The sequence below is a fragment of the Hetaerina americana genome, unplaced genomic scaffold, assembly GCF_022747635.1.
Source record: "Hetaerina americana unplaced genomic scaffold, ioHetAmer1.1.p SCAF_39, whole genome shotgun sequence".
Taxonomy (NCBI): Eukaryota; Metazoa; Arthropoda; class Insecta; order Odonata; family Calopterygidae; genus Hetaerina; species Hetaerina americana.
In genome coordinates, this window is record NW_027286974.1 from 2135168 (window position 1) to 2150000 (window position 14833).

Here is a 14833-nt window from a genome sequence, read left to right on the forward strand (position 1 = left end):
TCCTCATTGGGTCTCAGAGGCAACTATCGCCACTATAGTGGGCATGGGGCTATGTACAGGGTCGCACCCAAAAGTGGTAAGACTGATTTTTTTACAAGAATTTCATTGACGATATACTTACATCGACTTAATAATCTTCAAAGTATGCTCCTTGAGCTGTTACACACTTAGTATAACGTTGCTCCCATTCCCCGTACGCCCGCTGGAAATTTTCTTTCGGGATGCCGTTGATGACCCTCATCGAAGCATCTTGAACGGCCTTTATCGAGTCAAAATGTCGTCCCTTGAGCTGTCTTTCCATCAGGGGGAAGAAGAAGAAGTCCGGTGGTGCCAGATCGGGAGAATAGGGTGGGTGCGGCAACGTGGCAACGCCGTATTTGGCCAGGAGCTGTCTGACGACGAGCGTGCCATGGCAGAATTTTCGGCACCATCTTGGCGCACACCTTGCGCATGGCGAAATCCTGTGAAATAATGCGTTGGACGTTGGATGCAGACAGACCCAACTGGTCTGCAATTTCTTCACTGGTTAAGCGTCGGTCTGTGTTCAGCAGTGTCCTCACTCTGTCCACATTCGTGTCGGTTCTTGCCGTCCGGAGCGATGGTCGTCTTCAACGAGCTCCCTACCCTCTTTAAACAACTTGTGCCACTCAAATACTGTGGAACGGCTTAAGGCAGTGTCCCCATAAGCCTGCTTGATCATATCGAGGGTCTCAGTTGCCGTCTTCCCGAGTTTCGCACAAAACTTCACGGAATAACGTTGCCCTAAATTCAGATTCATTTTGTTTTTCGACGCGAGCAAAAAACTTGCTTCACTAAAAACGGTGTCCTCACTCAACGACAGCCTGCAGGCGACTGAGGTTGGTGTCGGTCTGTTGCTAACAGCCCCCTCCACCTTACCCTGCCAGGCAGACCCCCCTCCACCGCTCCGTTCGCACCAGAGAAATTCAGTCCTACCACTTTTGGGTGCGACCCTGTACAATGTCCCCAATTATCACATTTTATTGTATTTCATTGGGAATATAGGAAAAAGTTGCAAAAAAGGGGCAAAGATCTATAGGAATAAGGAGGATTGAGATCAAAGGATCAATGGTGGTTGAATTTATTAATGCTAGAAACAACGGCGAACAATGACAATGATCTCTGAATGTGCTGAATGGTGCATTGATTGGTGCATGGTGTGTCCTCTGCATAGTTCGATTTTGTTGAAAAGGGCTGATCTCACTGAGTCAAATTGGGACTTTTCCCCTTTCCTTGAGACTGCGGCAATGTGCTTACAATCAAAAGGCAGAAAAAAAAGAAATTCTAACTCACAGAGAACTGCTGACAATGTAATCCAATACACAGGGCGCAATTGATTAGATAGGATGGACGGCAAGAGAAACCAAAATGATTACAAAGCAGTGCTCTCATTTCCATCGTCTCAACAAAGTCTGAATAAGCAGTTATATATATCAACACCACGACACCACAACACATTCAAGAGATTACAGATGAACACAGATTAATGAGTAGCCTTTCAGTGGCTTTTCATAGTGGAAAGACCACTCGGAAAAAAAACGAGCAGGCAATGAGGCTGAGCTTCCCAACATTTATAGAACTGAACGAAAAATTATAGTAAGAATTATACTTTTTGAAAAGCATTTAAAATTGCTAATTAAATAATTAAAAAATGTGTTATATAATTGTATGGAATTCACCCTATCGAGAGCACAAAAACCATAAATTATTAGAGAAAAAACCATAAGTTACAACGATTTAAACAATAGCCTACGCAAGAGAAGATATTTCGGCCCGCCGCACTTTTCGCCAGGGATACGAAAGCTGATATATTGGCCCGCCATACTAAGAGGGTTAATGCTCACAGATGTCCCTAGAAGGTGACACCACTCGGACTGATATGTCAAGTAGTTGGCACGTAGAAAGACCAGTGTGATCTTTTTTTGTGCAGACTTTTCATTAATTTTCGCAAGTTTTACTTAAACTGGATGATTGATGTCACTGACGTTCTCTCAAAGGTTTTTTAACATTTTCTCCCGCTTTATCTCTTGACAAACAGCGTCGGTTGCGGCATTGGCTACGGCTATCTCCACCGGATACCAATCCGGAACAGTCACGAGGCACGCAAACTGAGGGTGGTCAAGGCAGCTGTTTCTCCACCGGCATCCAAGGAACCGATGCCGGCCACGGCACCACCACCTCCTCAGTCCAACCCCGTGCCAGCCACAACAGCCACCAGCCCGACGGTAAGTGGGAAACAGTAGTTTGTCGGCATAGATTTGCGGATATCCTAACGGAATTCAGAGTCTAATGTATTGATGTTGCGGTACGATTTGTGCCGAAAGCTATTTTTGGTCCAACCAGTAAGTTGTGCAGTATTACAAATTCTATGTCTCATTTTAGCTCTAATGTGTTCCGTATAGTTTAGCAGTGAGAAAATTAATTTAATTGAATAAAATTGAAACTTAAAATTGTCTACCACTTTGTCTGACTATGGTGGAAACATATCATCATGTACCTTGTCAAGGGTGTGTTTGTCATGTGAAAAACCCTTAAGATATTTCAGCGCTGTGTGTGAGCGGGCATGTTATCGTGGTGGAAACGCCATGCATTGTTTCCCCACATGTCCGGCTTCTTTTGGCTAACTGCGACCCTTAGCCTCTTCATAACCCTTAAGTAGAAACCTCTGTTGATGGTTTGGCCTTGAGGGACGTATTCGTAATGAATCGCCCCTTGCCAATCGAAGAAACAAACCAGTATGACCTTCACATTGGACTGGGACATGCGAGCTTTCTTTGGTCGCGGAGAATGGGGACCTTTCCACTGAGGAGACTGGGCTTTTGTCTCAACATCTTTACGGTAAACCCAGGTTTCGTCACTGGTTACCATGGTTTTCAAGATACTCTGGGTCAGCATTGGCTCCATCTAGGAGTTCCTGACAAATGTCCACACATTTTTGTCTCTGTTCATCAGTCAGCACCCGTGGGACGAATTTTGATAGGATGTGTGTCACTGCCATAATGTCTGTCAAAATTGTCTGACAGGATCCAGAACAAATGTTGACTTCCTCAGCTATCTCCCTAACAGTTAGTGTTCAAACGTTAGTATTACCACATCTCGACTATAACTAAGTTGTCTACGCTGATGTGAAGATTGGGCTAAGTACAAAATGAAAAAGGCTCCAAAATTCTTGTCTACGATTCATCCTTAACGTACGTTATAATGGACGTGTAACTCACTACTCTAAAATGTTGAATTGGCTAAAACTCGAACAGAGGAGGATACTTCAAAAGGCCTCACAATTATTTAAAGTTCTGAATTATCAAAACCCCCCTTCTTATTTATATGAAAATTTTATATTCAATTCACTTACAACAAAGAGATCAAACCGCATTACAAATACATTCCATCTTCCCAATTACCGCACGGCTATATATGCAAAGTCATTCAGTATTTCATCCTGTCAAACTATGGAAGTGTTTGCCTATAATAAAGTAAAATTATCCAGGAACACATCCCAATTCAACAGGAACATGTTTCAATATCTCTCTGTCTACCACACTACCAAAATGACCTCATTACTGTTCTATCAAGCTAAATATTTATGCTATGGTAATTATAACTATTGTTACATGTATGTACATATGTATTGTACTATATACTGATTCAACTGATGTTAAATTATGTTTTGTGACTGGTTTAATTACCTTATTCTATGCATTATGTAAACCTGTTTCACTCCATTTGTAACCTCATGCAACATGTAATCTGCTCCAAGGGACTTTGCTCCCAGAGCATTAAAAATTGTTTATTATTATTATTATTATTAACAGTTAAGCTGCAATTTTCCCGCACCAAATCGTTTGCCCATTTGACATGGTTGGGGTCTTATCAAAGTGGAAAGCTGCCCCGTTCGCTAATCTTCATCTGTACTGAGGTTCTTCCCGATTTAAAAACGACTGTTATCCCTCAAAACAACACTGGCTTCGACTCTTAGCTTCATTAACAAAGAGGCAGTCTTAATCATTAATTCCAAACGTCTCTCAGCGTAGCACTTTACGCCAAGTTTGAAACACAAAATTCCACGCACACACAAACGCTGTTCCTCTATCTCCTTCAATGGTGCTGTTTCACGCGGCGATGAACAGGTTAAGACACTGACCACTGCTGCTGTGTATAGACTCGACATAAACAAACGCAACACCTCTTGTTTTAGTCACCAGATGTGTTGATAGACGGCGCACAGTGTCTCGTTTGGGTCCGTTGAATGGTTTGAGCAGAATAAAATTAGTCCGGTCTTTTTTGATCACACCTTGTACATTTATAAATTAAGGGTACACCTTCACATACAGGGTTCGTCCGGAAAATAAGTGAACTGACTCCTGGGCTGGGCGCGCCTGGAGCGGCGCGCCCAGCACCGCTCTGACGGGCTGCGATTGGAGGGGGGTATGTTGGCAAGCGACGCTGAAAAAGGCAGTCGGCTCTGAGCTGTGGTGTAGTGAGGAGCTCTGTTAACGCGAACCTCCACGCTCGACCCGCGTCACGGAACGCGATGCCGAAGTTTTTGGAGCAGCGTTATTCCATCAAATTTGCGGTAAAGCTTGGGAAATCGTCTACCGAAACTGTCGGTATGATTAACCAGGCTTACGGGAAGTCAGCCATGTCCAGAAACATGATCTTTCGGTGGCACAAGATGTTCGTAGAGGGCAGAGAAGAGGTCGATGGCGAACCACGGCCTGGACGCCCATCAACGACACTCACCGACGAAAATGTGCGAAAGGTTCGCGATGTACCGAACTCTGATCGTCGTCTTAGTGTTCGGATGATAGCAGAGCAGTGTAATGTGCCAAAAACAACAGTGCACGAGATTATTAGGGAGCAATTACAGATGCGAAAAATTTGTGCAAAGTTGGTGCCGAAAGTGCTCAGTGATGATCAAAGACTCAATCGTTTGGAAATCGCGACACAATTTGCGGATCACTGCAAAAATGATCCACATTTTTTAGAGACTTCTTTCTGTTCCCGAAGATAAAGAGGAGTTTGAAAGGAACGCGATACGGGACTTTGGACGCCGTCAAAGAGGCCGTGACGACGTGTCTTCAAGAGGTTCCCGATGATGCCTTCGCGGGAGCGTTCCAGGAATGGGAACGCCGCTGGAACAAGTGTATTGACTCACAAGGGTCCTATTTTGAGGAATATTAGCTTAAGATATGTAAAAATGCAATAAATTTTTTTCCCTGAGCTCAGTATACTTATTTTCCGGACGAACCCTGTACATTTGTACTGTAAGTAAATGACTGAAGAAAGTGAAAGAAAGTCCTAGGTGGAGAAAGAACCCCACCCTGGCGGGAATCGAACCCGCGACCCTTGGGAAGATCAGATGAGGAGGTCACCAGCGATTGTATTGTACATTTTGAATGGCTACTGTAAGCAAACAAGTTGCTTGCGGCCTTCCAAAAACTGCAGCAACAGACATACTGCCCTTGTGTGCTTGTGTGTATGTACAGCAAACTTTCAGCTCACCTAACTACAACGCAAACTTAAGTTCCTTTTCCGGTCAGCCCTCGTATTAACCCTCGTCTTCTCCACAGGCACCAGTTGTACCAAGTGGAGGGATGGACTCGGTGCCGCACCCAGCAATGAGTGGTGGCTCTACCACAACGGCACAGCCTGTGCCATTCCACTCGGCTACGGCGGCACCACAAGCCGCTGGGGGAGGGGAGAGCGTTGGGGATCCGAATCAGCAGAGAGGTCACTTCACGACGTCGTACCAACACCAACAGCTTCCTCCTCAGCCTCACTACCAGATGACCTCGATGCCAAGCAGTGAGTTGACAGTCATGCCCTTATTTTGTAATGTGGTAGTCTTAAAGCACATTAAGTAGGTAATGCACAGTTACTATTTGACTTGTTTTAAGTATGTGCGAATTTATATGTTCTGGCTGTAAACTATCCGAATTATGCAAGTGGGGAAATTAATATTTTATATATAATCTCAAAGCATGTCTTATACATGCATGTATACTTATATGTGTTTGTGTCTAAAAGAAGACAATTCAAATGGTAAGGTATCCTATTTTTATTTTCATTAAAAATCTAATTTATTCTCCTCAACTCTGCGTACATCGTATGGAAAGGTTGAGCATTTAGCTATTTTTCTCTGCATAGTCGCCTTGACGTTCAATCACTCTTTGCATCCTTGTAAGCAGCTTTTTAATACTGGCGTCATACCTTTCTCCCGCCGCATCACACGAAGCCAACTGCAATGACTGCTTCTTGCACTTCCTCGTCTGACTTGAATTTCTGTCCTCCGAGGTGTTTTTTGAAAGTGGGAAACAAGTGGTAGTCGCTGGGGGCAACGTCTTCCGGGCTGTAAGGAGGGTGGTCGATGATATATCCCAGCAGCCGAATTCATTGAGTAAGGGGGTGGTCATCGTTAGATGTGAAGACATGTGGACGTGCATTGTCATGATATGCAAACACCATCCTTAAAGTGAGGAGAGACACCTTGTTTGTAACTTAATTGAACTCCGACACACAATATTCCGCAGAATGGAGAAGTAGCCACTCACTCTCTCTCTCTTCATTCATTCTAAGGCCTTCCTTTATCTAAATGAAGGGTCAATTCCCTCTAGTTATATCGCAATATCTCGTCAATTGGAGCCACCGTTGTTGATATTCCAATGGCAAACTCCCGACGGCCGCCCAATCAACCGCTGCTCATCGTAGGACGTTTTCCAGGCCATCAATAAACTCCAAGCACCACTTCCGATGCACGTCATTTGATGTCCATAATACACTTCTCACCGTACACTTCCACACTAAATGGATGCGAAGAGTTAATTATATCGGAGAAGCAGTCGTCAGTGGGCTTCGCGACATGGCTGGAGAAAGGATACAACGCCCATATTAAAAAGCTAATTACAAGGAGATGCAAAAAGTGATTGATCATTAAGGCGACTACGTAGAAAAACAACTAAATACTCAACCTTTCAATACGATGTACGCAAAGTTGAGAGAATAAGTTTGATTTTTCATGAAAAAAGAAATAGGAGACCTTACTTTTCGAATTGCCTTCGTGTGTGTGTGTGTGTGTGTGTGTGTGTGTGTGTGTGTGTGTGTGTGTGTGTGTGTGTGTGTGTGTGTGTATATATAAATAATAGAAAATATATATAAAAATTTATATATATACAATATATATAAATATATATATATGTATATATGTGTGTGTATATATATATATATATATATATATATATATATATATATATATATATATATATATATATATATATATATATATATATATATACATATATATATATATATATATATATATATATATATATATATATGTATATAAGTATATATATATACATATATATATATATATATATATATATATATATATATATATATATATATATGTATATATATATATGTATATATATATGTATATATATATGTATATATATATATATATATATATATATATATATATATATATATATATATATACACCTATATACGTAAGTACATACAAATATATTTATATTTTCACACCTTTTTTTTCATCAATAATGTGTGTGTTATATTCACAGAAATGTTTACATGATCAAAAAAATGGCGATGCAGGTTATGTAATGAAAATTGAAAAAATCCAAACATTAAGATAACTATGTACACAATAAGTTCAACAGATTCAGGCTTGAGGTCGTGGAAGTTCATCATAATGAAATAAGGACAATTTGCACTTTTCCACGGTCTGTCCACATTCGTGTCGGTTCTTGCCGTCCGGAGCGATGGTCGTCTTCAACGAGCTCCCTACCCTCTTTAAGCAACTCGTGCCAGTCAAATACTGTGGAACGGCTTAAGGCAGTGTCCCCATAAGCCTGCTTGATCATATCGAGGGTCTCAGTCGCCGTCTTCCCGAGTTTCGCACAAAACTTCACACGGAATAACGTTGCTCTGAATTCAGATTCATTTTGTTTTTTGACTCGGACAAAAAACTTGCTTCAATAAAAACGGTGTCCTCACTCAACGACAGCCCGCAGGCGACTGAGGTTGGTGTCAGTCTGTTGCTAAGAGCCCCCTCCACCTTAACCTGCCAGGCAGACCCCCCTCCACCGTTCTGTTAGAGAAAATCAGTCCTACCACTTTTGGGTGCGACCCTGTATATGCCCTCGTAACTCATTATGCAAAATGTTTCTTGTCATGAGACAGTCATTCTGTTTCACATTAGATAATGATGTTGTTTTCTGACTGCCTGCTGTTGTTTCGTTTCAGTGGGAGCATCTGCGGCGCCCGGCCTGGTATTTTCGGTGCCGCATCACCCCCAGATGGCTGGCCATCCCCCTCCGGCCTTCGAGTTGCCTTCCCAGAGGCCACCGACTCCCCCGCTGCCAAGGAGGAGCGGCGTGGAGACGATTGCCACGGCCAGTGGTGTCGTGCCATCGTTTGCCCGAGTCGCAACTACCCTCGCCACCTCTACTTCTCGTACGTCACCTAACACAACCATCCCTCGCGGCACTCAGTGTGCCGTTTTCGTGCCTGGCCCTCTGTTGACGCCACTGTTCCGTTGAGTTATCTGAAAAGTCCTTTGAACCGAAGTAAACTCTTGGTTATTCCTTTATATTGTATTCTATATTCGAAAGAAGGTGCCAGATTTCTCCGGGTATGGTATAAAACAAGCTTATGTACCGTAATGATTGATGCCTCAATTTGAATGGTGACTATTTAGAAAAATAGTTGGAGAATGTGTGTTTCAAAGGTATATAATAAAACTTTGTCGTGGCACTATGGTTTGCACAGGTTGTGCTCCGAAAGTATGCATTATTTTATTGTTAAATAATTTATTCCCACCGCTCCTATAGTCTTGAAGTCGCTCACGTAGACTTCTTTTTGTTCCATCCAATTAACGTAGCCCTGAAAGGAACCCGGTTTTTGCACATAAAAGAGATCCAATCATATGAAACACTGTTGTGTTCTGCATTGTTATTGAAGATTCAGAGGTGTGGAAATTTTGAGCTAAGCCTGTGCCTTACGGGGTATATGAGTCTGCAAGTTCCTGGTTCCAAACAACACCAGGTAAGGTCATCACTGCCCCACCCCATCCTCCCTATCTATTTAGTCATGACGTCACCCCAGCCGACTTCTTTTGGTTCCCTCGGATTAAGTCTGCCCTGAAAGGAACCCGTTTTTCGCACATAGAAGAGATCCCATCAGCCGTGACGAAGAACTTGCGAGAGATTCCACGAAGACGCCTTCCAGGGCAAGTACCGATCACGGCAGAGTTGCAGGAAAAAATGTATAGAGGCCCAAGGACAGTACTTTGAAGAATTTTAAGAGTTTTTGCGAATCTGTGGACAGTACTTTGAAGAATTTTAAGAGTGTGTAAATCTGTGGACAGTACTTTGATGAATTTTAAGAGTTTTTGCGAATCTGTGGACAGTACTTTGAAGAATTTTAAGAGTGTGTAAATCTGTGGACAGTACTTTGATGAATTTTAAGAGTTTTTGCGAATCTGTGGACAGTACTTAGAAGAATTTTAAGAGTTTTTGCGAATCTGTGGACAGTACTTTGAAGAATTTTAAGAGTTTGTGCGAATCTGTGGACAGTACTTTGAAGAATTTTAAGAGTTTGTGTAAATCTGTGGACAGAACTTTGATGAATTTTAAGAGTTTCTGCGACTCTGTGGACAGTACTTTGAAGAATTTTAAGAGTGTGTAAATCTGTGGACAGTACTTTGATGAATTTTAAGAGTTTTTGCGAATCTGTGGACAGTACTTAGAAGAATTTTAAGAGTTTTTGCGAATCTGTGGACAGTACTTTGAAGAATTTTAAGAGTTTGTGCGAATCTGTGGACAGTACTTTGAAGAATTTTAAGAGTTTGTGTAAATCTGTGGACAGAACTTTGATGAATTTTATGAGTTTCTGCGACTCTGTGGACAGTACTTTGAAGAATTTTAAGAGTGTGTAAATCTGTGGACAGTACTTTGATGAATTTTAAGAGTTTTTGCGAATCTGTGGACAGTACTTAGAAGAATTTTAAGAGTTTTTGCGAATCTGTGGACAGTACTTAGAAGAATTTTAAGAGTTTTTGCGAATCTGTGGACAGTACTTAGAAGAATTTTAAGAGTTTTTGCGAATCTGTGGACAGTACTTTGAAGAATTTTAAGAGTTTGTGCGAATCTGTGGACAGTACTTTGAAGAATTTTAAGAGTTTGTGTAAATCTGTGGACAGAACTTTGATGAATTTTATGAGTTTCTGCGACTCTGTGGACAGTACTTTGAAGAATTTTAAGAGTGTGTAAATCTGTGGACAGTACTTTGATGAATTTTAAGAGTTTTTGCGAATCTGTGGACAGTACTTAGAAGAATTTTAAGAGTTTTTGCGAATCTGTGGACAGTACTTTGAAGAATTTTAAGAGTTTGTGCGAATCTGTGGACAGTACTTTGAAGAATTTTAAGAGTTTGTGCGACTCTGTGGACAGTACTTTGAAGAATTTTAAGAGTTTGTGCGAATCTGTGGAGAGTACTTTGAAGAATTTTAAGAGTTTGTGCAACTCTGTAAACAGTACTTTGAAGAATTTTAAGAGTTTGTGTAAATCTGTGGACAGTACTTTGAAGAATTTTAAGAATTTGCACAAATCTTTTGAATGAATAACTTTTAAAATGAAATATTAGCATTATATTAAGAATATTGCATTACTTTCGGAGAGTCTGCTGTGTCATTACCATCAGGAGTGAATATGAATTGCGGATTCAGGGATGATGTATTGAAATTGTTCCATGATAGCAATGATGAAACCGTGCAATTTTCCGCTTAATAATTGAAACGTTATTGCTCCGGAAACTGTAATTTAAAAAACCTTAGGCTTAGGTTGTTAGATGTCGGGTGTCAGAAACATTAAAAGAGACATAGAGATATGTCCTTAAATTGTTGAAACTTGGGATAGTTGTGGGTAATGGAACTGTCATTTGTCCTGACCTTTGTTTGGAGCAGGAGTTAATTGCGTATGAAGTCGCTGTGGAGAGCGACCTTTTGTAATGTATGTTTCTGCATTCATTTCAGAGTCGTCCCATCCATCATCGCATCACCCATCCATTCCGGGAATGCCTGTGGTCACGACACCAATCTCACTACCCGGCATGCCACCCATCACGGTATCAGCCGCAGCGATGCCGATAGGGTTTGCGCAGCAGCCGTCAATGTACCCAATGAACCCCCAGCCCCCACCGCAGTCAGCCATCGTCTCCATGCCGATGGAATACTAAAGGAATGGTCGTCAAGCCATAGTGATACCAAGGAGTGGTGGGCCCTGCGCAACGCAAGGTACGAGTGCCCTTCTCGAAAGAACTTCGGGATAATGCTGGATTGGAGGACAATGGGGGTGTATTTGTAAAATTGTAATTTTTATTAAAAAAAACAGGTTTTAAACATAATTTTTATTTGTTTTGTATTCTTGTAAGACTTCTCTATGGGTTTCATGGTGGTTTAAGACTACATTTCTCCGTGCAAGCCAGCACTAGGGTGTGTGGCAGGGGGTGGTTACGCAACAGACGACCCTTGACCCAAAACACCTTTCCCTCCTTCGGCAAACAATGTTTTTCTGATCCCTTACATCTACATGTACATAATACCCCGCAAGCCGCTGTAATAGGCATGTTGCAGGGCACCACCTGATAAAAGGAGCAAAACTACATGCAAAACCAACGCATCCATGCAAACCTACACCCACAGCGGCGTATACATTCATACAAAAATCCTTTCAAACTTAAATGCATGCGAATACGTGTGTATAATATCAACTGACAAACCATTGCACCTTGGGATACAGTAAAAAATGTACCCAATAAAAGTGGCAAATTAGAATTTGAAAAGTAAGAAGGTGTAATTCCATTACCACACGGTCATGCAACATAAAACATTCTCCTTCCCTTAGGACACAGGTCAGATGATGTGACCCAATGCTGCAGGTAGCGGAAGGGCACCCCCCTAACAGAGAAAGGCACAAGATGGAAGGGGAAACTAAGAAAGAGACAAAGTAGAGCAATCAATACTGTTAAAAGAGCACTACATTCACGTAAATGGCATCTTATTGCAGTCATACAGGAAGGAAGGGTTTTGAAAGCAAAGGACATGAGTTAAGTAAAAGTTTAAAAGCAATTGAGTAGAACTAATTATTCCCTAGACATTAATATGGGTAAATTCCAAAGAAACTGCGGGAGATGCCGCAACAGTAACTTTTAACAGAGTCATCCGCTAATGTGCATTTCAATGCAACAATTTCAGAGTGTAATAATCATTCGCCTTGACTGGGACTCCCAGTCAAGGCGAATGATTTTTACGCTCTGAAATTGTTGCATTAATATGGGTGGCAAGTGGGTTTTCTGCTATCTATAACCATTAGCAGTTGCTATCCCGTATTGTCCGTGGGAAGAAGGAGTCCTAGAGTCTGCTAGTTCTGGCAACTATTCCCCGAATTTAATATGTATTCATGATCCAAGCGACCAATGTATATAGTATGTTTGGAGTGCAAATAATTTGCAAGACTTCAGTGCTGAAACATATGCATATCTGAATTTATGTAATAATTTCAACCTGAGCATATTGTCGTGTGGATCTTGTCAATCATTTCTGAAGTCGGAAGTGTCTCCTTGAGTGTACATCCAGCTGAATAATGTCCAATATTTGTGGATGTACGGCCTGACGTGTAACAAACTCATTATTGTGGATTCGACGGTGGTGTATTGATTTGTATATTAGTTGGGATTTGACAACGAAACACACGATGTTAATGAAATTGGGTGGGCAATTGAGTAGGACTCATTATTCCTAAGACGGAAATGTGGGTGGCAATTGAGATTTTTGCTATCTATAACCCTGAAGTTGCTATCCAGTATTGCCTGTGGGAAGGAGTTGTCCTTGAGTCCGCTAGTACTGGCATCTATTTCCCGAATTTTATATTATTGAATGAAACAATCACATCTTACAGGGTCGCACCCAAAAGTGGTAGGACTGATATTTTTACAACAATTTTATTGACGATATACTTACATCGACTTAATAATCTTCAAAGTATGCTCCTTGAGCTGCTACACACTTAGTATAACGTTGCTCCCATTCCCCGTACGCCCGCTGGAAATTTTCTTTGGGGATGCCGTTGATGACCCTCGTCGAAGCCTCTTGAACGGCCTTTATCGAGTCAAAACGTCGTCCCTTGAGCTGTCGTTTCTTCAGGGGGAAGAAGAAGAAGTCTGGTGGTGCCAGATCGGGAGAATAGGGCGGGTGCGGCAACGTGGCAATGCCGTATTTGGCCGTTGCCTGTTTGTTGACACTCAGAATTTTCGGCACCACCTTGGCGCACACCTTGCGCATGGCCAAATCCTGTGAAATAATGCGTTGGACGTTGGATGCAGACACACCCAACTGGTCTGCAATTTCTTCACTGGTTAAGCGTCGGTCTATGTTCAGCAGTGTCCTCACTCTGTCCACATCCGTGTCGGTTCTTGCCGTCGACGGCCGTCCGTATCGATGGTCGTCTTCAACGAGCTCCCTACCCTCTTTAAACAACTTGTGCCACTCAAATACTGTGGAACGGCTTAAGGCAGTGTCCCCATAAGCCTGCTTGATCATATCGAGGGTCTCAGTTGCCGTCTTCCCGAGTTTCGCACAAAACTTCACGGAATAACGTTGCTCTAAATTCAGATTCATTTTGTTTTTTGGACAAAAAACTTGCTTCACTAAAAACGGTGTCCTCACTCAACGACAGCCCGCAGGCGACTGAGGTTGGTGTCGGTCTGTTGCTAAGAGCCCCCTCCACCTTACTCTGCCAGGCAGACCCCCCTCCACCGCTCCATTCGCACCAGAGAAAATCAGTCCAACCACTTTTGGGTGCGACCCTGTACAATGTCCCCAATTATCACATTTTTTTGCATTTCATTGGGAATATAGGAAAAAGTTGCAAAAAAGGGGCAAAGATCTATAGGAATAAGGAGGATTGAGATCAAAGGATCAATGGTGATTGAATTTATTAATGCTAGAAACAACGGCGAACAATGACAATGATCTCTGAATGTGCTCAATGGTGCTTTGATTGGTGTATGGTGTGTCCAAGGATCCATCCATCGTGTTCTGTAGTAATATAGTATTGGGTGCAATGTTGATTTGCCTAAATTCAGGTCATCAGCTATCATTCGGACAGTTATTCGAAGATCAGTAAGAAGGACATGGGGCAGCATCCATTCAAATGTTGCCAACGTGAACACGGGTGTTGGTTGAAGGCCGTCCCAGCCTTGCATCATCTGTGGCATCTTGTCTCTTCCATATTTAAAATGCTTGATCCACTTTGAAAATGGCGACAGGTATGGGATGAGAATCAATATATTAATAAAAAAAAGGTTGTGCGATTTTCTAGAAAGAAAAAGGCTAAGCTAAACATTAAAATAGGAGGGCAAAAACTAGAGCTGGTAGAACAGTTTACGTATCTCGGTAGTGTTTTGGACCAACACGGTCAAAGTAGTAGGGACGTAAGGAGAAGAATTGCGTAATTAGGCAAAGAGGCTTTCACAAGGAGGAGGGAGTTGATGAGAGGGACTTTGAGTAAGGATGTTAAGAAAAGACTGGTAAATAGTTTGATATTGAGTGTAGCTATGTGTGGCTATGGAAACGTGGTCATTGAAGCAGGAGGATAGACGTAGACTGGAGGCTATTGTAGATATGTGGGTGTGGAGAGAAGAATGGAGAAGGTGAAATGGACAGAGAAGAAAACAAATGAGGAAGTACTTGGTATGGTGGGCGAAGAGAGGGGTTTGTTGGGAGATATTACTAAGG

At 42.0% G+C, this 14833-nt stretch overlaps 1 protein-coding gene across 2 annotated transcripts in view; it reads left to right on the forward strand.

Moving 5' to 3' along the window:
• The window catches only part of Grasp65 (Golgi reassembly-stacking protein 2), a 33619-nt gene that overhangs the window by 16167 nt on the left and 2619 nt on the right, over positions 1-14833 (forward strand). The window contains exons 6-9 of one of the 2 annotated variants that reach the window (XR_011701676.1): positions 2057-2243; positions 5589-5823; positions 8284-8493; positions 11072-11332. Coding sequence is in view for 1 of the 2 variants with exons in the window: in XM_071589591.1 (XP_071445692.1) it covers positions 2057-2243; positions 5589-5823; positions 8284-8493; positions 11072-11274 (835 nt within the window). In the remaining variant the exon portion in view is untranslated. Of the gene's footprint in view, positions 1-2056; positions 2244-5588; positions 5824-8283; positions 8494-11071; positions 11422-14833 lie in introns of those variants that run through there. The other variant, XM_071589591.1, reaches the window with a different exon arrangement.